At 41.5% G+C, this 23155-nt stretch overlaps 1 protein-coding gene across 1 annotated transcript in view; it reads right to left on the bottom strand.

Moving 5' to 3' along the window:
• Positions 1-492: 492 nt before the first annotated feature.
• Positions 493-23155, bottom strand: part of TRIO (trio Rho guanine nucleotide exchange factor) — a 251584-nt gene continuing 228921 nt past the window's right edge. The window contains exons 42-57 of the mRNA XM_084260751.1: positions 22704-22793; positions 22008-22100; positions 21302-21352; positions 21001-21078; positions 19941-20132; positions 18797-18974; positions 17189-17958; positions 12720-12967; positions 11718-11856; positions 11385-11412; positions 10291-10453; positions 8120-8241; positions 5329-5407; positions 4407-4607; positions 3600-3738; positions 493-2159 (exon numbers count right to left, since the gene is read on the bottom strand). Of these exons, the coding sequence (XP_084116877.1) occupies positions 1617-2159; positions 3600-3738; positions 4407-4607; positions 5329-5407; positions 8120-8241; positions 10291-10453; positions 11385-11412; positions 11718-11856; positions 12720-12967; positions 17189-17958; positions 18797-18974; positions 19941-20132; positions 21001-21078; positions 21302-21352; positions 22008-22100; positions 22704-22793 (3114 nt within the window). The 3' untranslated portion in view covers positions 493-1616. The remainder of the gene's footprint in view (positions 2160-3599; positions 3739-4406; positions 4608-5328; positions 5408-8119; positions 8242-10290; positions 10454-11384; positions 11413-11717; positions 11857-12719; positions 12968-17188; positions 17959-18796; positions 18975-19940; positions 20133-21000; positions 21079-21301; positions 21353-22007; positions 22101-22703; positions 22794-23155) is intronic.

Below are 23155 nucleotides of genomic sequence, written 5' to 3'. Positions count from 1 at the left end.
ACAAGATGACAACACACCCATATGGACTCAGTGACGCAGAGAAAACCGCCTCTCTCTCTTTAAATAGCTCACGTTAATATTACTTCAACCTTAAGAACAGTTACTAAGACAATTACATTACGTGTCAGATCCTCCTCACCTGACCGCTACTCTCTGAACGTATTCTTCACCAAAGAGCACAGAATTCATTTGCTCAGTTCACAGAAAGGAGTAAACACAGACTTGAAAGTTCTAAAAAGCAGTAGGTGGTGAGACTGGCGTGGGGGGAAAGTCAAACTTTGGCATTTTGAATAGAATAGTAAAATTTAAAAAGTGTCACCCTACTTCTTAACCAGTTTGATAATTCCCTCTCTCTCTCTTTTTTTTTTCTTTTTCTTTTTAAACAATCCTTAAAACTGACTAGTCTTGACTAAGCTCTATGCTAACCCACACCTTAAACTAAGAATGACAGTGTGGTACAACACACCCGCCCCTGCCCACCCAGAAACCCCAAACACACAAACAAAACCATAAAGCTCGCCGTACTAAGTGTGTGCTTTTTCTATATATTTATTACAGTTACAACAGAGGTCCTCATAAATAGTTGCATAAAATGTTAAAGCCACAACATTGCACATGATATGAAAGAAAACAAAATCCCAAATGAGTGCATTTACAGTATTTCATCCTGCTGTATACTGCTCGACAGTCGGCTCGGCAGGCTGGGCACCGACCCGACGTCCTTTTCTAAGGGGGCAGCGCGTACTGACCCAAACTGAAGACCCGCACAGTGGTGTACCACCATTTAGGAAGGAGGGTGGGGGCAGGGGGTAGGGGGGGGAAGGATAAGGGGAAAAGGGGGTGGGTGGGGAAATGACAGACCGAAGGCAGGTAACAGTCTATATACAAGTAAGGCCTACAATTTTATCAGAGCAAAACGATTCATTCTATTTGTATGCAAAAACTTTGAGGTTGGATGCACTTAAAAGCAGAGTCTGATCTCAGTGCACTGCTACGTGAGATACATACAGGCGAGGCAACTGGAAAGCTCTAGGACCGAGTGAAAACCAGATGTTACAAATGGAGGCCGTATCAATTGGCAGCCATTTTGGTGAGTCTTCTCCAGGCATGATTTCATTGTTTTTTTGTTTAACACCAGTGCTTTGAACATAGGCATTTCTTCCTTGAATAAATCTGAAAACGGTAGGTAAGTTCACTTGCAAAATTCAACTCTGGTTTATTAAAAAAACTATTTTTTTTTTTAAATTTTTTTTTTTTTTTTGCAGAAACCTGAATAAAATACTGTTACTGTATCGCTCGTGACTGCTTTGTGCAGAGTACAGTGCTATCGTCCTCCACCCCAGTGAAGTCTTGCATTGCCAGCCCCCCTGCGCCGCCCCGCGCGGGGTCCCCTGCAATGCGTTTGCACACGAACATTCGCTAGCAGCTGGTTGGCTCGGGGTTGGCTTTCCTCAAAATTCAAGTCAACAGCTGATTGATTGGCAGGAGGAGTCTTATCTCCAGTCTGACTGATTGGCAGGAGGAGTCTTATCTCCAGTCTGACTGATTGGCAGGAGGAGTCTTATCTCCAGTCTGATTGGCAGGTGAAAGAGAATGAGAGAGAACTTCAAGCAAGGTCAAATTCTTGGCAAGAGCCTGCTCTGTAAGAAGTTTTTAATGCTACAGATGGGTCGAACATCATTCTGGTGTTTTCGCCGCTCAATGAACGAAGTCAGTCTGGATATGTCAATGCTGTCAGCACTTTTGCTGTTCCCCAGCTGCAGCCATTGCTCCTGGAGGGCCAGTGCAGCCGAGGGACGCTTAGCTGGGTCATCCTGAAGTAGGAAGCATACAAAATCTTTGGCCTTCTGGCTAACTCCTTTGAAGTAGTCATCTGGGAAACTAAAGTCTAAGCGGCAAATATTCAGGCAAGTTTCCTCTACACTTTCATCCAGGAAAGGAGAGACGCCACTAAGAAGGACATATGTGAGCACTCCAATGCTCCAAACATCTGAAGTGAGGGAAACAGGATTTCCAAGAATAATTTCAGGAGCTGCAAACTCTGGGTTTCCAAGTAACTGATGGATATAATACGTGGTATTGAGCTGGACTGCATCTCCAAAGTCAGCCAGTTTTATTGTTGGCTTAGTGGAACTCTGGTCCACCAAAATATTTTCAGGCTAGAAAACATAAAAACAAAAGTTAAAATGTCTTTTTTTTTCCAGTCAGTCTAGCAGACCTTTAACACTCTGACAGTGCTGCTTCCCAGACAGTGCTGCCCACTCAAGAACATAAACAGCTACGAGGATTACTGCTGAAGGGCAGCTCTGAAAAGGTCCTAGGTGGTCCTACTAAGGCTTCCCCCAGTCACAACTACAGTGCACAATGAATGTGTTTCAGCTGCTGGCACCACAATTTTTTGCAGGAAATATCGTTCTGCCAGATAATACAGCAGATGTTCACAGTAACTGCTCTGCAAAGCTGCACAGGAAACCGCGTTTGAGCTTGAAGAGCAGCAATTACAGAGGGTGAATAAAGCAACTGCAAGACAAGAAAACCCTTGCATTTAAAGACTGGAAGACCTTCTCAGAACATTCACGATGCTTTCAACAGAACTCAGCTTTACCTGGTGATTCTTTAAGGGAATGCCACTGTAGGGCTGGAAGCCAAGCACTGTTATGAGACTTATGGCAGCAGTGGATCCTGTTGGATGCACACGGCTTCCAGGGAACTGTCCCACAACTGGTGGGCTGAAAGCGGCATTATTTTAGGGGTTTATTTGTGAGGGTACAGCTGCTGTGGCTGTGGTGTTAGTGGAATAAGAGTGCCTGACTTATAACTGGTATTTAAGATTGGAAAAATTACTGTTGAACTCCATATAGCACTAGGAAACTTCAAATGTTGGGTCTCCATGATACGCAGCTCAGGCTAGTTCTGCTTGGAAAACAGAAGTATGTAGAGGGAAGGTGCTGGCTCCTTTTGCTTTTCCTTACCATGCCCCCTTTTGGCTAAAGAAACCCTGCCTACAAAGATGACTTTTCAATGCATAATCCTTTATTATTCAAATACAGATGGAAAACAAAAAGTAAGAAGAATAAAATTGTCATTAATATGCATATTAAGACCTTCTATCACTTTTCCTACCAGAATGCATCAAATCCTGTGGCTCAAGTAAAATTCACAGGGGAGAACAGAGGACCAAGATGTACTGTTCACACAGGTATTACAACCCTTAAAGTGCAGTGATGCAAAACAGATTTGCAGGAACATAGGAAAAAGCAACCTCTTCATAACAAACTACACTTCTTGAGAAAGAAATAGATTTCTCCTGCAAGTTCCTCAGAAAAGAAATTAAAAAATAAACAAAACTCTGCCTCTCAGCAATTACATCCAAAGAGGCACATACATGGCCAGCAAGCTTTAAGGAGAAAGCAGAGGGAATTCAAAGCTGCTGCTTTGCTGGCCATGAGTGACCTAAAGCATCAGGGGATAGAGCCCTGTTCTATAACCTTCTGCACACAGTCTCAAAGCAATTCACAGTTCTGCCAGTTTCCTAGAAGAGGGAGGGTTTCCTGCCTGGAAGGGCACACTGACTGCCAGGAATCCCATTCACTCCTCACCTTTAGGTCCAAATGTGCTATTCTGCAGTTGTGAAGATACTGCACAGCTTCCAGAATCTCTCCCAGGTAGAGTCTGATCTTCCCTTCTGTGAGGTTTCCCCATCGCACGACATAGTCTAGAAGGCGACCCTGGTCAGCCCTGTTGGAAACACAAGGGTTGTATTTTGTTTTAACTCAGACATCAGAACTGAAACAAAACCATCAGGTTTTAAAGTTCTATTAAAAAAACCCCAACAAATGCTTAAGTGTCCCTTAAAAACAACAACTGCATCAAGTAATCACTGATTCTGATGTTTGGCTTGATCATCTGTGAACATGTCACTTACAGGTGACCTGCACCTACAATTCTGAAGTGGGAGCAGAGGGTGAAGGCAGAGAAGGAAAGGAAGACAGACTGTAATTTTGGCCAGACTTAAAAAGGTCAGGTGTGTCCTACCATGGACTACAGCAATAACCATGGCCTGCAGCACCTAGAAGACAGAGGACTGGTATGAAGAGGAGATATGACATCCAGCTACCAGATCAGAACATTAATTCACTTGTGTAATTGCCTGATATAAAATAATTTCTGGACCTTCAGACTAAGATAATCACTTAAAGACTAGTTTAATGCACCAATTTATTTCCTTCTGAGTGTATTATCAAACCCAACATTTTAGTAACAGCATTGGACACCTGTAATCTTATATTTAGGCATCTTCAAAATACTGTGAAACCCTAAAGTTCCTTATTCATAAACCATTAGAAAAGCCCCGGAAAGTCAGCTGCACAGGTGGTATTTTACAGGTAACATTATGATCCACACACATTTCTAACACTAGTATGTAGTTGGTGGAGGTCTCAAAGGTATCGAGAAGGCCAATGAGCTGGGGATGCTGAAGATTCTGCATGACTCCAAGTTCATGGGTAACCTGGTCTCGCTTCATCAACTTCTTATTCACAAACTTAGTGGCTACTGCTCGCTTGGTTCCCTTCTGGTCACACTTCTTCACGACAGAAAATCTGCCCCTGGAACACAACATCAAAAGAAAAGAATTAACTTAGAGATGCACTTAGGATACACTTTTACTTTCAAAGATATCCTGAGAGTGATCTAATTTTAGATCTCTAACAAGGTACCCTTACAGAGAAGTTTCTGGACGTAGGCAGGGATTTTAAGTACACACATCCTCTACAAAATATGCCTGTAAAAATAAGTAGCTCCTGACAGAGATCTGTTTTATCACATTTGCAGAGAACTCAAGTCAGATTGGCATCCAGTTTTTGAAGGTAATCATTAAGTAGGAGAAATGAATATTTTATGTGACTTATTTTGCATTTTGCTCATTTTCCTAGTTTTCTGTCTGTAATTTTCATACTCTAAATAAAAAGGTTTAGGAGAGCTTCCCTACAGGTGCAGTGTCAGTCACTGTAAGGCATGCTCAACAAAAAAACCACCCCACAAAAAAACCCCAAAACGAAACGAAACAAAAAAACCTATGTAGCCTTCCAAACTAATTGAAAAACACACATCTCTTTAAGCTGAGATACCACTTCAACCTATGCATATTCTGCTTATGCAGTGCCATCTACTGCTGGGAAGCATTTCTTTTCCTCATTTCTATTTAATCCAATGTAATCCTGGCCTTTCAGGCACCTACAAAAAGCATTCTTCAAAGATAATTTCTTTTCTTGAATGACAAGTTCATATTTTGGCAGACAAGTCTAGAGAGCAGCACACACAACGCACCTGCCAAGCTCAGCCACTTCACTGTAGAGGGAATCAAAGTTGTCTTTCCAGATTACCATGATCCCATCAGTTCCAGGACCTACAAAGACAGAAGACCAGTATAGCCAACATTTAATACCATCAGACCCCCTCAGAACTAAAGTACTGTCGTTATAAACAATATATTGTTTCAGATGTTTGCAAAAGGAGAAATACATATACTTCCTTTTAAGTTTGGGAATAAGTTTCAAGAGGAATTTGCCTTAAACAGATTGGCCCTTATCTTTTGCTTGAAGCTGAGTTCACGCATATTAAAAAGCAACTCCTTATTGATGGAATCAACTACTTCACTGAAGCTTTATAAAGACTACTACAGCAACAGACAGGAAAAAGTATTCTGGAGAGGATTACGCACAAGAACTGACTACAATCAAACAGCAAGTCCCTGAAGTCCAAAGGATGGAAAAAGACAGTTGAAAGATTGAAACCTTACTTTGTGCTACAGCCTTAGAGTTTTCATTTGGCTTTTATGGACTGGGGAAGCAATAGGTAGGATGGCTGCAGACAAACTGGGACCTGAACTTTTCCAAAGTATTGATAGAGCTGTGTAGAAGGGCCAGGGATACACAACTGGCTGTCATTTGAAGTCTAGCTGCAAAGTAATCAAGACATACCAAGTACTGGTTTAGTTTTGATGGAAAAGGGAATGCCTACTTTTGGGCAAGGTCAGTAAGCCTAAGAACTGTGGGTGAATGATGGTAGTTTAGTTTACAAGACTTCTGTGACTCTGGCCAAATCACAGTTTTGGGCTTCGGTACCTGTGTAGTAATGATGCTTGTTATGTCAGTTCCTTAAAGTACACAGTTTCACACTGGTTCTTGCCTGTCAAGAGCTTTTTACTCCCCTGACTAGAAAGTTTCCTTGGCTGATCAGTGGTACCATGCTGTTCTGTTAACTCATACAATCATAGGGGTTGGAAGGGACCTCAAGAGATCATTGGGTCTCAACCCCCCTGCCAAAGCAGGTTCCCTATGACATATCACACCGGTAGGCATCCAGACAGGTCTTGAATATCTCCAGAGAAGGAGACTCCACAGGCCCCCTGGGCAGCCCGTCCCAGTGCTCTGTCACCCTCACTGTGAAAAAGTTCTTCTGCATATTGGTGTGGAACTTCCTGTACTCCAACTTGAGGCCATTGGCCCTTGTCCTGTTGCCACAGACCATTGAAAAGAGGCTGGCCATTTCCCCCTGTGTTCCACACTTCAGGTATTTATAAACATTAATCAGATCCCAAATATCCCCATATGACACAGGGTGTCAGCAAGACAAACCAGATCACACACCAAAGCAGCCCGGCCAATGTAGCAGAACAAATTCTGCAGTGGAACTAATTTGGGTGCAGTGGAAACTGTCTATGGAGGAACAAGTAACCTTGGCCAGTTGAAGAACAGTGAAAAGAACAGGCCAGCAAAAAGAACAGACATCTTATATTAGGTCTCATTATTGACAATATATCTGCCACTGGGAAAAAACAAAGTGATCAGACAGTGCAGTAGCTGCCTGAAAAAAGAAAAGCAGCTCAATTTTTCAGCAAACTATGGCATAGAGACCAAAATTTTGTTTCCCGCCACTTATATCCTGCAACACATCCAATCCCAGGGCTGACCCACTGGCTGTTTGGGGTCAGTTAGCAGGAAGTGCTGAGAAATAATCACCACCTCAATATGTTGGCAGTATCTGGGGCTTACTGGGGCTGCCAACAAGTTAAGCTCAAAGTAGCAGCACTGATTATAACCCCCAAAAATTTCAGATGAGGTTTGGAAGGGACATATCTTTCAGCTGGTTTTAACATAGAAAAGTTAAAAAAAAAAAAGAAAAGATAGAAAGTACATATGGTGAAAACTCTATGATTCCCCACATCAGCTGGGAGAGAGGTATAGAGACAGAACACAGTGCTTCATATTTTATTTTCTTTGAGATGAGTCAGTTTAAGATGCATTCATTCCACCTAAAATCTAATAATTAAGTCTCAGCAAAGGATAAATATATGGGCCTTTTAATAGATTAAAAGGCCTGGATAGCATCAATTGTTATAAACTTCATGTAAGAAAGCATGCTATCCTGCTGTCTCACTGTGTTTTTCCCATTTCTAAAGAAAATCCAGAATATTCAAGAGAAGAATAACTGAATGTACAAAGACACACTGAAACTTATCACAACGTCACCAAACGGGTCAAATAAAACCCACTGTTCTCCATTGCTGCCTGCCTCCAAAACACAAGGATTTTTAATCTTCGCAGGTTTCCTTTTCAATGTTTGTGAATGTTTCTTTCACAAACATTCAGGCTGCCTCATTTCAGGTACTGATATAATGTAATTTAAGTACAGATCCATGATGCAAAGACAATAAATAGACATACGCTGTCCTGAACATCGTAGCTTTAAAATTTGCAAAGGAGTATATTAAAGTACAAAGCAATGTTACTCTTTTCTTACGTGTACACTTTAGAAATTACACATGTTGGCATAGAAACTTTCATTGAGGTAAACTAAGAATGCTGATGTTGAAAAATTGTTTTATCATAGTATGATTGGACTGGCATTGACAGAAGGTATGTGAATGTTGAATAGTAACGTGTAGGGAACTTGTCTGTATGAACCTCCGATTAGTTACTTCCTAAATGAGCATCTATTCCTGCCAAAAGCAAAAAGGTTTGCTGTGACACTCCTTTAATAGAGGGATGCTCAAGAGTCAGGGTGTTCTTTTTTCCTTTACCTGTATCATACACTTGAAAAGAAGAAACAGGCCTACCTAAAACTCGTAGACTGGCGGAAGATGAAACCGAACCCATATCGTTTGCAGCTATACACGTATAGATACCATCGTCTTCTGCAGTGACGCCAACGATTTTCAGTGAAGCCTCTCCTAAGTCACTGGGAAAAAACAGTGTCACCTGTTAGCTTTATATTCGTTTTACAGAACCTAAGTTATGGAAATCAGACAAAGTCAGATTGATACCCTTAGTATTTCTCCTTCTCCAGACCTTGCCCATCTCTGGACAAACACTACGAACCCTGCCCCTACCATTTCAGAAACTTCCATCACAATCTGAGCACTTTGTGTCCATCGAGTATCTTAGAATCTCCTACAGACTAATCTCAGCATGTCCCAGTCTCTACACTGTTTGACAGTTCAAATGCTTCCCCTGTGTCTGCTTCCTCTACTTCCTTCAAATGATGAGAAGCTGCATCGAGGCGATGGTCTGTCACGGCTCTTTCTGGAAGGTTAGTGTCCATCCCTGACTCCTAGCATCCAGAAGCTGCTCTAACATTGGGACTTTCAGAGCATTCGTCCCTGCTAAGAGAGGGTTCCACCTTCAATAAAAAAGGTGCACCTCACAACTTTGGAGATGTCAGAATCTGGGAGAATAAGGATTGGAGGAAACTAAGACAGACCTAAACTGTCCCTCTGCTCCGGGGCAGAGACAGCAATGAGCTATGTAAGACCACAGGATACAGATTCTGCAGACTATTCCCTAACCTTTCTCACTGCTCAACCACCCTTTTTGTCTGATGGTTTGTCTTTAAACATCTATTAAATCTTCCTCCATTCAATTCATGTCTAGTATTTTCTTGACCATCTGCCATGGACATGAAGAGCAGAAAACTCTATTTGCAGAAGCCTCTTACAAATGTGAATTGGCTCAAAACAATCTAACATCATGCTGTTCTTTCACAATAGGGCATATTTTTGACATTTTCTATAATTCTTATTGCTTTCCTTTGGATTTGTCCCAGCTGCTGCAATCAATTGAACCAAAAACTATTTATCATGGTCTTTACCACACAACTTCAGGGGAAAAGGCGGCAAATTTTAGGAACATAGGAAGATGTTCCTAAAACGTTCCCCTCCCTCACCTCAAAGAACATTTCATGATTATTATTTCTAAAAATCTGTCAGCCACAACATGACTTACTGAACAGTACAGAACAGAATTCTGTAACAGTAACGCATCCCAGTGAATTAAGCCTAGTGAATCTAACACTTATCTCTCTCTAAATGGCCCTGGATGCAGCAGCAGAGCTGCCACAATGCCTGTGTCTCCCATTAGAAAAAAAAAGAAATCATATCAAAAACCCCCAAACATATACCCCATGAAAAGCACCAGCAGGAGGTGAAATAGAACAGCATAACATGCCATCAAATTTGCAGGTAAGTTGGGCTATACTGGACAACCTCTAAGAATATAACGTACACTTCTATCTGTTAATGAGGAAAATTTTCACAAAGAAAACCTCATTATGAATTGATAGAGTAATAAATAAGACATTTCTTCACCCTGAAGTTACTCATTAAACAGCATTTTCCGTATATAGACGACAACATTTTCAGAAAGAAACACTTTTCTGACCTGCAGTTTCACATTCCAAACTACAGCAATTTTACTTATTAATCAGTTGTTTGAATTCCCAGTTAATCTGTTAAATTTTATCGTAGCAAAGTTAAAACTTCTGCGCTTTAACAATGAAGATGGTGACACTGCTGTGTTAGTTGAAACCGAAGGCTTTTCTTCAAAAAATACTGTTGTGTGATCTGAAAGCTGTCATTTGCCTCAAAAACCAGTGGTGTGGTATGCTATTAGTGGAAATAAGGGCTTGGCAGATGGCATGGCACAGCACTGGCCTGTCACAAAATACTGGTTCAAGCACAAGGTCAGCATGACAGAGGCTTCTGCCATAGCTAATCAGAAGTACCAGCTGAATTCCCTTTTGTTTTTAAAAAGCAACCGAATATGACATTTGACTACCTCAGCCGTAAATAGAACTACAAAATGTTTCCAGAAAATCCCAGCTATGAAGCATTTCTGTCTGAGGCCAAGCCTAGCTTTCTGCCTCAGAGACAAAAGCTACCCCACATCAAGCATAAACAGAAAACACAACCGTTTCAGGAGCTCCTGGTGAGCACCACACAAATTACTGTACCTGTACGAAATGCTGTGATGACCGTCATTGCTCAGTGTGTTATGATCAGGACCTTTCCAAGTAACGGAAGCCTTGGGGCGACCACAGACTTTACACCTAAGCACGATGGTCTCTCCTGTCTCACATGTTACCTCACTCAATGGTATTATAAACTCTGGGGGAACTGGAAAAAGTAAATTAATGGCATTAGGTCAATTTAAGTTAATCAATTTGCTTTTCTATTCCTTGTGCGTTCTCTTTTATATTAGACAAAGTGCAACAGTACTTTAAATTCCCAAGGTGTATTGATCCCTCTACCCTTGGAGCACGTCCATGGTTAGGCCGCTTGCTGGGACTCTGTGGAGCTAAAGGATTTTTCTCTGCATGGAGTTGGACACAACACAGACACACAGCTGCTGCTAGGCCACGGTTAACACTGAAGCCTACCACAGTGACCCAAACACCCTGCTTAAGGTAAGCTGAGGAAACCCTACACTGAAAAGTATTTAGGGATGTGTGCAGCCAGGCTGTCTTTATATCCAGCTAGGATGGCAAAAGAGAACACACACCACCTCACTCATCCACTGAGGCTCTGCAGTGGTTTCCCCTTTTTGCACACAGGGAAAACTCAAAAAGTTTGGTTCTGTTTATTAAGATAAAAACCCAGGTCGGCTCTGACTCCAGAGGGCCTCTATGTTTGCCCTGGCCAGTCTCTGCACTGGATATGCCCTGAGTGTCCCCTAGGGTGCAAGGTTATAAATGAAGCAAGTGGTCTCTAATTCCTGCCCTTGTTCTTCTGCAGATTCAGCAAGGCCCAACTCCCACAGACTCTCCATGCAAATGCAGTAGAGTGTAAATTTTTCTGAGCATGTCATACGGTCCTTGTGTTTTATGTTGTTTTGGACTTGTGAACAAAGATGTGTTCCCTGCATGTTGAAAAGTAAATATGTCATATTTCATTAACTGTCTCCCTTATCCAACCATAAATAGTCTATGTATTTTGACAGAAAACGCTCAGTTCCTGACATAATTCATGTCAAGCAAATTTAAACAAAGTAATTGTTGTTCTAATCAAATTATATTTACTAGGACTTTTAAAAATTAAAGCAACTTACCATCATAAATGTAATTGGGGTTGAGAAGCTGGAAGGGAGAAATTAAAGAATTAATGTCCTTATAACACTGGAAGAAATAGAAGAAAAAGCACAGGGGCAGATCAAAGTTAGCTGTACCCACAAAGACTCAAGAAACATCTGAACACTAGAATTTCTGCACCACTCTGCTCTTTCTGCAGTATCCTTACGCTGTATCACGCTTGCAGGATCAAAGGCTTTAACTTTCCATTTTCAGATTTGGCAAACATCACCCCTTAAACCCACTGTTGCCTCAAATTCCTTCATGTGACTGGTCCCTTTGGAAACATATTACTACATCTTTGTAACATTTACCTTTACAGAAACCTTGTTGGCAAGTCCTTCTCGGGATTTGCGGTAACCATTTTCTAGCTTGCCTTCCCTTTTGCCGTCTTTATCTTTTTTCTCAGATTTCTTCCTTAAACGGAGTGCTGTGTGCCAAGACGTTGACTTCCTGAATACAGAACATTAAACTTTGATCAATTTACTTCAACTCCAGGTCATGTGCTATACTCTCTACTATCAAACGGCTTTGGAAAGCAGGTCAAAATGTGGTTTTAGTGCACTAATCACAGAATCACAAGGTTGGAAAAGACCTTTAATACTATCAAGTCCGACTGTTCCTGTCCTATGCTAAACCATATGTACACTATAAATTAAGTATTCCATAAAGGATGTTACCCTTGGTTAAAACTGTAAGCAAGCTAGTAAGACTAGTCTGTAGTTCAGTATTTCTTTATGTTGCTGCTGGAATGGTAAGTGTTCTGTATGAAAATACAAACTGCCAATGAAGCTGAGCAACAATCAGTATGAAATCCATACCAAATATGAAGCTATAGCAGCTTTACTGCAGAGAACTTTGATGTAATTTCTCCCATGCAGATTTGAGAGAGAGCCTCCTAGCACAACCAGACATTTAAAATAAGTTTGTGGCTCAAAGGCAGGATCTAGGAACACGGAAATCTCATTCCACTTGAAACAAACATTCACAACTGTTTTCCAAAACAAAGGTGCCTAGCCTGACAACTCACTCTATTAAACAAACCAGTAACTAATACCTGATTTAAGATCAGCAGTATTTCATCACCTTTTTCCAGAAGATTGCACTACTAGAGCATTTTAATAAGGAATATGGGCTTCTGAGGTCTTTCTAAAATTTTGAAGTTTGCTAAGGGACCTCTCAAATACGTGTTCTGCTCATTGTTAATGTATTTCTCCAAGATAACATCAACTTTTTGCTTAAAAAGGTTTGAAGCCTTGTTCAAATTGGATTTTTTTTTTCCCCTCCTTCCCTTCTACACACCCCCAGGCACTCACTTGATGGTTCCATCAGGGTTGTCGATGATGACTGCACTGGTATGCCCCAAGACATAGCCGGGAATCCAGCCCTCGGCTGCGGGGCACTGATCAGTGGCGGCTCTGAACACCAAAAACATGTTCTGTTGGTTGCTGGCTAGAATCTGCACGACCTCTCCTTGGTAGACATTTATCTCATCCTCCTTCACTGCCGTGTAATCGTGTGTCACCAGCATGGTGGAGATATTGCTACTGCTGCTACTTTCACTCTGCAAGTGTCAATTGGAAGCACAAGGAGGGGGAAGGAAAAAAAGGGAAGAATCAAGTTTAAAGTTCATGAAGAAGACAGGCTGCACTCGGCCTTCTACATTACAACCGTTACCTGCATGATCCACTTCAGCTGCAGTCAAAGAAGAGTCCTACAATTTCTCCTTTAGAGCTGCCCATGTCTACTTCTTGTGTGCAAACTAGCTTGATTTTTAAATACCTTTACGTAGAACCGCTGCAGGAATTTATTCCCATTACTTTTACTCAGGATTACTTCCTTTAACTAAGAGTCAGTTCACACATAGATCTCAACTGGTCTTCCTTTCAACCTCAGACACCAAATCTTGCATCTATATCAGGCAACAAAACTACAGCAGCAGGCAGAGCAGCTTTTCATGGTTTTACAGGTACAGTTTTAATATTGTAACAGGTCAAGCCTTTACCTCAGAAAAACCAGAAATTCCAATGATGAAAGTCTTTCCTAGCAACATTTGTCACATCTCAGACACCAGCCTTCTGCACACAAAACATGACAAGGTACAGAAGAACAAAATTGGCTTTTAACAGTCTCTCAAAACCTCAGCTTTTCTCTGGTCAGATCTGCATGATCAAGTTTGTTCCTTAATCACGCAGGATGAGGTAAACTACTGAAAAAAGAAATTATTCATTTGTTGGACAAAATAAGCCCATTGAACTATCAGATTAAAACTGGAAATCTCACCCCTAACTGAGTAATGACAATGATAGCTGAGCGTTGTTATCAGTTTATCAAATACTTTCAGCTACTGTTCATGAATGTTGTTCGTTTCCTCACTGAACATTTGTGGAAAGGTAATTACGGCTGATCAGGTGTACTTTAATACCAGTCATGCCACTTCTCAAAACAAAAAACCTTCTTCAGGACATGAATCCACTGAAATTATTATTTTTTTAAAGTTTGACAAACTATTTGCATATGATTCTCACATGAGATGTAATAAATGGAAGTGAGAGATTTACTATCGGCCTGTGGCACTATTCCCTGAAAGAAGTTATTTCCTTCTTGAAACAAGTTACAAATAAAGTGGGTGGCTTATTCATGAAGCAGCATGGGGCATGTATACGTGTGTGCCTTTTATCTCTGCTCCTAGTTCAAACTGTCTTGGTTCAGTACCAGTAAGCGCTCACTATTGCTTAGCAGTAGCTGAGTTCAAGAAGGAAGCCAGTACCCAGCTGTACCTGGGACTACTGTGCCTGGTATAGCAGAAACACGTTAGCACCACGGACGTGCTAGCAGCAAGTAGAAATCTTAGCACACAGGATTAAAACAGTATCACCATTTTAAACCATCAACTATTCTTCCCAACAGTGTTAAGGAGACACAGCAGGGGTCAGCAGACAGCATGGTACGCTGTGAGCCGAGAAAACCATGTTCTCTTCCAAGCTGCTAATGGCAGCGAACAAGTCACTGCATCCCCTGGTGCCTGTGTTCCCTGTGAGTGTTGTGCTTGGCTAATCTACTGAGAAACCAAGACATTTGGAAAGGAATAGTCTCAGATTACTCCTTCATGGCATGTGCAGCACGTTAATGGCTTGGGTTTCCAGTGAGTCTGTACATTTAATTCTAGCTAACTACTTTCTTTAACGGGGTGAGTCAAGTCCATTCTGACATTTCTTCCCTATTAGGATGATGAAGCAAATGCTACCATGGAGGAAGATCTCATCCTGGATTGTACCTCTACGAAAGGATATCTGTGTTTAATTCCAGATGGTGTATGTCCAGGGGAAGAATTCATTTTGTCTGGCTTACAGGACCGTGCATGGTATTAGCAAGGCCTGTCCATGATTCAGGCAATTAGGCAAATTGGGAATAACAACAGAAAAAAACTATTTCCAGTTTCAGCCAGTGTTTAAGATTACAGCTTGCTAGATACTTTTAGCTATGTGAGAAACAACTCTATTCAGAGCAAGCTGCTTTAACTCCTTCTGTTAGGCTTTCAGAAGGAGAAGAAGGGAAGGCAGTAGCAAAAGCAGTAAAATCAACCTAAGCCCCAAACCTTGCCCCACATGCTATTGCTGAGCATACTGTTTCTTAGCATGCAGCACAATTTGTTTAACTGCAGAACTGACCCTTCCTGTAACATAACATTTCTTTTTAATAGTCAGGTCACAAAGGATCATATTAAACTCTGAATATTTCTTATTTTCAACAAGGACAGATAAATCTGTTAAATAAACAAGTGTCTGGTAACTACTACGTGACAAATGTTCCTGTGAATGTGTTTATATCAGAACTTATTCTCACCACAGAAAGATAGCCTTTTCTGATGCCTTGCAAGGAAGTCGTAATTCTTCCACTTAATGTTTTTTCGACAGCAAGTTCTGCTGGTCATCACTGACCTCAATTATGGGATTAGAGGAGGATTTACAATCAAAATATAAAAAATTCCTCCCATATTCCTGAAATACTAGCAAAACCAATTCCTTTTTCTTCTTCTTACAAGTAACTTTTCCGTAAGTCACCAACCTTAACCGTAATATGCATGTAAACACACACACACAAAAGTGGTTACATCAAAACAAACCTTCACAACCCATTTCCTCTGGCCTGTTGAATGTGGTAAGAAATCCCACTAAAGTATGGCCTAGAAACAAGGCTACAAGTGAAGAATTATGACCCATCCCAATTACCAAACTAAAAGAAACACAGTTGTGAAGCAAATGGCATGCATTCAGATAATGTGTTTTACGGTAAGATAAAAACAAGCAACAGTGTCTTTGGTGAGACAGTATCCAAATTCCAATGTTTTGGAAGTTCAGTGCCACCCTGTCTGTCCCTCTCTTTTTAATGGAATGGCACCAACCGCATTGCGATACCTAATTGCAATAGGTGAGTCTTTTCTGCATATAAAAAGTGCCACCATCTTGATTCACATGCTGTGCAGGAGTTGCAAAACACTGCAGTTATTCCAGATACTGTGTTATCGTTACATTCTGCTGAACTGGAGATAAACACAAGACAGAGCTAAACCAAATGGAAAGCTGAAAGGAGATCGGGATAAAAATACAATACATGCAAAGCATAATTTTTTTCCTTCTGAAGATATTATAAAAGTAAGTGTAAGAACTAAGAAGTCAAGAAAGCTCTGTGTGTTAAACAACTCTATAAAGAAATGCATGCATTTGAAAAAGGTCTGGCAAGTTAGGTGATTTGAAAAACTGGTATTGCATACGATTTGTGAGAGCGCAGAAAAACAAACATTTGTGAACACAACACTTAGGGAGAGAAAAATCAATGTGAGTTTAAAAAGAACGGCACCGTAGCCTGCCTACCACATCCATGGCAAGTGCCCTGAAATCTCTGCTTTAGATTTGCACATGCCCCTGAGATTGCTGTGTTGCATTTCCTGGCAGACGCTATGACAGAGAGTATGGATTCTGTTGATACACCAGCTGTCCCCACAAACATACCAAGTGCATACTAAAAGGTTGAATCTCCAGATGCCCTAAACCAGTTCTTCTTACAAAGCAGAACAGACAGAATTGGAGCCACCATTTGCTGTGGATGTAGTAGAAGGATTTTTAGCTAGGCTTTGATGGCCCATTTTTGAGTGGATTGCTGGAAGCTTCCTTGACCAGACACAGGTTTTAAAAAGAGAATGTTGTACATCAACTGAGGCTGAAAGGAGGTGGGGGCGGGGGGGAATAAATTAATAAATAAAAATCAAGCAGCCCAGGGAACGTACTGTAGATGTCTCCAGGAAGTTAAAACTCAACAGGACAGCGGTGGCGGGTTTGTGCGTGAGAGGTCAAAAAGCCCCAAGGCAATCTGCCAAAACCTGGCAGTGGGATTTAAGTGCCGGCCACAATGCATACCCCAAGGTGCTCTGGCTGCCACGCTTCGGCATGTTAATCATGTGCCTTCAAATTAGAGACGAAAAAGCAAGGAGAGCAAGTTAGTATCAGCCTAGTGATCTACGTTTTCAGCAGAGGCAGAAGTTGCATCTAATGTTAGCAGTTGCTTTTGTGTCTGTATACATATCCACCTTTGTATGTATACATACACAGAGAGGTAGGCAGTTCTGTGGTTTTTAATGTGCAGAAGATACTCGAACAGTTGATTATTTCAGAGCAGTACAGCACTGGAGAGCCAGAAGTTAGTACGGAGAGTGATGGCAACGCACAGAAAGGGAGCATGGGAAGGTTTTAGAAGAGCTTGCAGGACAGAGGTGCTCCGCTCTTACCCCATTACTCTGGGTGGAGTGAACTGACTGCTCGCTGGTCGAGGAGCATGTGCTCATGCGGTCTGTGTCCTTGCTGTGTGAAGAGTGGCGGTGGACCTGCCGCTGGAGGGAGTCATTGTCCCCAGGGAAAGTGAAGGAGCCAGGGCGGCTGGCGGGGGATGCTGGGATGGAGCTCCAAAAGGAGCCCTTCTGCAGGGGGCTGCTGGGTGGAAAGGTTTCTTTGCCAAAAGGAGAAGGGAAAGTCGTGGAGAGAGGAGAGTTCATTGGTGAGATGGCTCCTGGCCTTGGCTTCCCAAGCGTCAGTGATCCTATGCTGTTTCTTGAGCGACTGTCCTCTGAGCTTCCACGTGAGTCTTTCTGGGCTCCGTCAGCTGAGCCAGAAATGTTTCCTGCTGTCTTCCTGGGACTTTCAATAACTTTCATCTTGGGAATCTGCTCAGCTTCTCTCTGAGGACCATCCAGTTCTGCATGGGGAGGGTGCCTGTCTGGCTGGCTCTGGCCAGCTTCTAAGGAGGTGTTGTAGTGTGGCAGGGAGAGATTGTGAATGGACATACCTGACATCTTGTCTGCCTCTGCTTGGGCCGAGGCTGCAGAGGAGACCAGGACTGGGGAATGGTGTCTGACAGGCTGGGGGATCCGGGATGGCCGGCTACGGCTGGAACTGGGGATGCCACTACAGCTGCTGGGGCCGCTGCTGTTACCGCTGCTGCTCCCGCTGCCGCCTCCGCCACTGCTGTGGTTCCTCTGGTACTCGATTGGGGACGTCAAGGCTGCAATGTGATCAAGGAAAGGAGGGCAGGAAAGGGAACAGGAACAGTTTAAAACAGACATGTTTACTAGCGGAAGGGGAGTGCTGTTCACGTAAGGTAAATTCTCTTAGCAGTGCTGGTCATGCCAAAGACATCAAATCACTTTTCTATATCACACATTCATGGCTTGCCACCTGTACCTCTATTAAAGATGAAAAAATCCGAAATCAAGGAGAAATGTTTTTCCTCTAGGATCACTTTCAGTCAGCAGCCAAGCTGGGAAAAAAGTGTGACTGAATTCTCAGCTCCATCCATTACAACTTTAAAAAAAAAGTAAAATCTACATTTTTTGTTGGAAAAAATCCAACAGCTAATGGATATAAAAATTCAGCCAGAACCTTCTAGCATCACAGCAGACACTAGCATCATCTACTTTTCTCCTGCAGAATCTGAATGTTGCTGCCACAGTAAGATATGACAACAATGGCCACGAAAATAACATAAGCAAAATGTATTCTGAATAGATACTTAAACTTCCACTTGGGTTTAGCCTTTAAAGGTTTGCATTTGCTTAAAAGGGGTAACACAAGCTCTCCACCTCAATGGATGGCGCCAATCTTAACTGACTCCTACAAAACATTTGGAAAATTTCACCAAGAGAACACCGTGTAAATTCAGACTACCACCCTTATCATAAATGCTAGCATATGTTCTGAAGCAAAAATACAGTACATATCCCCCACGTGTTCTGTATTAGCTCAGGAAAAAGGAAGCTTGCAAAATATCTGAAAGCCAAGAAACAACTGATGAGGAAAGAAGTCATTCAGTTATGAGCTTTCAGTGAGAAGAAAGCATTTACCATTTAAAAAGTTGCGCTGGTTTTCCAAAATTTGGTTAATTTCATGGATCCATAACTGGCGGACTCCTGGACTGGCAGAATGCAAAATAAAGGTCTCCGTGACATCGCCCGTTCTTGATGTTAGTGCAAATTTACACGGATCGCTGTCCACATTTTCCTCCAGGGAAAGGCAACTCACCTTCATGGAAGGAAAAGAAAAAAAAAACCCAAACAAATAGAATTTACTTCACACGTTTTAAGAGAAATATACAGCTGAAATCTGTGTCTTACTCAAAAGTCAGATCTTCAAATGACGTGATCCTTTCCTTCAGTAAAACAGTACCATGAACTGAAGCATAACAGCAAACTAGAATTAGTGTACAGCTTACTGACACACTATGCCTGAGCAATCTCTGACTGGTCATTATGACCAAACATTCTCCATTGGTCCTCACTCTCCTTTCATGTTATTTAAAATGCTGAGCCCAACGTGGAGCTCTACCACAGGCCCACTCCAAAGACTTCTGCTACAGAGAAGCGATGCCTTGAAGTGGGCCGTCTAGCCAGCGCTGAACAAGACGCTCAGCTGGCAGGCAGCATGGAGGCAAATTAAGGGAGGTAGGGTCCACACAAAATGCTTCACCAGGAGGCTTGGTGGGCACTAATACCAGCAGGTTTTGTTTTGGAGAAGGCTTGAAGCAGAAGGAGCAAAAACTTGTTTGTGGGATTTGCTTGCAGACAAGCTGATATGTCTACCAAGGTGTCACTACTTACAGATGCTACCTACACACTAGAACTCATTTCAACTGAAACTCAAAAGAAGGGATACATGAAGAGTTATTACCTTTATTTGCAATGCCTCTGTGTACACCTAGAACAGAGCTGAAGACCAGACCCTTTGTGAATGCTTGCCCAGCTTCGTACAAGAACACGAGACTTGGTATGCTTCACCCGGGAAGCATGAGAACGCTGAGACTCAAAGATTTCCATTTACCATCAGAATGAGACCAAATTCGGCAAGAAACAAATCTGAGGAAATGACTGACCGCTCACCGTGCTTGATGACTGCACATCTAGATAGCACTAGTGACTCCACACTGAATCAGAAACGGTTACCTTAGCAGAGGTTGGGCAGGGGACGCAAAGACTCACACACAACAGTTACCTTGATACTGTTTTTAAACAAGAATCCGGGCATGGAGAAACCTTTCTTTTTATCTAGCAGCTCACTGAAAATGACAATCTGCTCAAACAGGAAGACCCGTCTCTCCTTGCAGCGTGGCAGAAGTCCCGTGTCCTGGTCTGTAACCAAGAATGTATCCTGGAGCAGGAGCTTACCCTGGGCTACAATTTTACCCTAAACACAGAGGCAAGCAGAAACACATTTAGTGAAGTTCTCAATTTCTTTCCCCAATCAACCTTTGTGAGCAGATGCTCATAGCAAAATAGCTTTGTATATTTCCCAATTACTGAGTGTCACTGGCCATTATATATTCATTGATCCTCTTATACATTAGACATTTTTAGTCCTTTTCTAAAAAGCAAAGATCATCAAGAATTCCCCCCCTCCCAAAAATCCACCTTTTTCAATTCATACTGCAGCCTGAGCTGAGGCACAGTAACTCAGAGGCCTTCATCCCTCTAGTCTCAATAACTCCTTGCCTGCCACCCTCAACAAAGTAACTTCTATCTTGCAATGTCTTCCAGGGTGCTGAAAACATGAAGAATTCAAGTTCATACCTGCATCACAGCGCAGGAAGGGCTTTGCAACTACAGCACGTGACTACAGCCTGGCTGATGCACACTGCTCGAACTTCCATCTCTGCTAGACTTAGCAAACCAAGGAGAAGGGCTACAGATGCCTCAGGTAACTTTAGTGACCTCAGCAACACCCCTTTTGCCTACACTGCTCAAGTCAGGTCTGATAATTGATTACTTTATTATTTTGCAAGCCATTAGTCAATAAGGGAACTACAATCACATCAGCACTCCCTATATTTTGCAGAATGGCCTACTTGGTGTGACTGACACAGCAGGTAAAACTTTCTAGGAAGAAGTCCCTGGCAGGGCCTAAGAATTTTCACCCACTGACTTTTGCAGCAGATAACCAGATAGAGAGCAACGTACCTCACTTCACTTCTCACCCCCACTCTCTCCCCACAACATGAACGTTTCATTTCTGGAGAACGTGAGAGAAGCTCTAAGCAAAACCACAGCCAACTTACATCAAATCCTTGCAGGCGGCCAACATTCATCATGTCATTACACCGTTTTGGTACTATACACATGACCTCTACAGCTCTCTGTTGAAGACAAATAAAAAGTCAAAGCTTTATGTTCCAAATGAGTTAGCAGGATAAAACTTTGTTTCATTTGCTAAGGCTGCTTTAGAAGAGAAATGCAAAAAGTAAACACTTATCATAATCACATTCTCAAGAAGATCAAAAAAGGAAAGCAACTATGTCAAAACAAATAGAAGTTAAAATGAAGAGCATTCAAATCACTATGAGAAAATGGCTCAAGTACCTCTAGTTCTGTTGTGTCAAGGTTAGCTTTTTTAGAGTATTTGAGGAAGTCCTGAAAAGGAAAAAAAAAATGAGTTCTTTTCTCATTAATCAGTAACAAGAAATCTCAGAAAATCTGCATTTGCTATCCTTTGCATCCTTTGTCAGAGAACAGCCAACTGCAGAAGACACAGACAACAATTTTCTTTTTAAAGCTTCTTGCTGTAGTGTTGCTACCCCCTCCCTCCCCTTTTTTTTTTAAGATGTATTCAGATGCTTTAGATCACACAAGAACATGTATTAAGGCATTTAACTCTGTGATACACAGGGTTGCTCTTCAGGAAACATTTCAGTGATATTAAAATGTCTGAAGATGTAGTTGGAAAACCTGGGATGAGTCTCAACAGCTCACACCATAGTTATATCTGAAAAGAAGTTAGGACATCCCTGTCCCTTCATATGACATTAGTACAAATTCTAAACACTTCCATGTCACTGATTTGTGTTCATTTGGTCTTTAAATGTTAAAAAAAAAAGGGAAAATTCTGCCCAAGTTATTTACTGTAATTTTTATAACTATTTGAATATGCTCAGAAAATAATCGTATAGCGTTGCTTACAAATCTATGTTCTGCTTGGGAGGAGAATGGAAAAGCATCAACAGTACTTAATAAAGAAAATATATCCATTAACACACATATTAAATAATTAATCTCAACATCCCTTTACCTTTAGTAACAGCTGGTATTTCATAATTCTCTGCACAGGTTTTATTAGCAAGTCCGTGAGCTGAAGTCTGTGGCCCAGGCGTTGCTTTAGATCCTGAAGGTTGTAAAACAAAATTTTTTGTTTGTTCAGTTTGAAACAGCTTTGCACTGTTTTGCTGAGTTAGAAACACAGCAGGATATATCACTCATAATGGCTATCAGAGCAGAAACTGTCAAAATAAGAGCAGAACCTAATTTTCAGTTAGCAAAAGGTAGAGTCCTTCCCCTTAGCTGTATCAGATTTGTTTCCCAAGTGTTCTCCAATCCAAGCATCTTCAGTATCTTTCTTTGAAAAGATTGGATAGTCAAATGTAATTTTTCAATAACAGGCTGTATACAACCTATTTTTGTCAGTGATCTTTGCTCATTCAAAACTGCACTGTTAACTGCCTGGGTTAGGGCTAGTACGGATGAGACTGCTGATTAATCAATATCTTATACCTAAACTACAGTTTTATTTCCCTAGAGATTAATGTATTTCCAGGAACTGGTTAGACTCAAGAAAACGCAACAGAAGTGGCAAGGAATTATAGTGCAAACCAGTAACAACAATATGTCTTGCCTTTTTGTTTAGTTTTTGGGTTTGTTTATGTCAACAGATCTGAGAACGCAATTTGTACACACCCTTCATCTTGCATATTGCCTCTCAGAAACTTACCTCAAAAAACGTATCAATGTATTCCGAGACAATGTGCTCAGACTTTGGTTTGTTTTGGCAGTAAACTATGTACATGTGCAACCTTCTCTCCTAGAAGAACAGAGATACAGAACGATACATCACCATCATCAAGAAAGAAGCATGCCAGATTGAAATGGAGTATTATTTTAAGAAGCACAGCTGTTCAGAAGTATGAATTTAAAAAAGTCCTTTTGAGGAAAAGGCAGCAGCTACATATGCAGAAACTGCAGACCTGGAAACACAATTATTTGGGAATATCATGATGATTTTAGAAATGTGATACATGTAAAAAAAATCGCCACAGCAGGCATTTATAGATGATAGCTCAGCAGGTCCCACAATAAAATGAAGTAGAAAAATAGTTACAGTTTTCTTTTAGCAAGAACAAATGGATGGAGCCCTTTGAAATATTATCACTTTAATATTATTTT

The sequence above is a fragment of the Gallinula chloropus genome, assembly GCF_964237585.1.
Source record: "Gallinula chloropus genome assembly, chromosome: 2".
NCBI classification, from domain to species: Eukaryota; Metazoa; Chordata; class Aves; order Gruiformes; family Rallidae; genus Gallinula; species Gallinula chloropus.
This window is presented reverse-complemented; position numbering and strand designations above follow the sequence as displayed.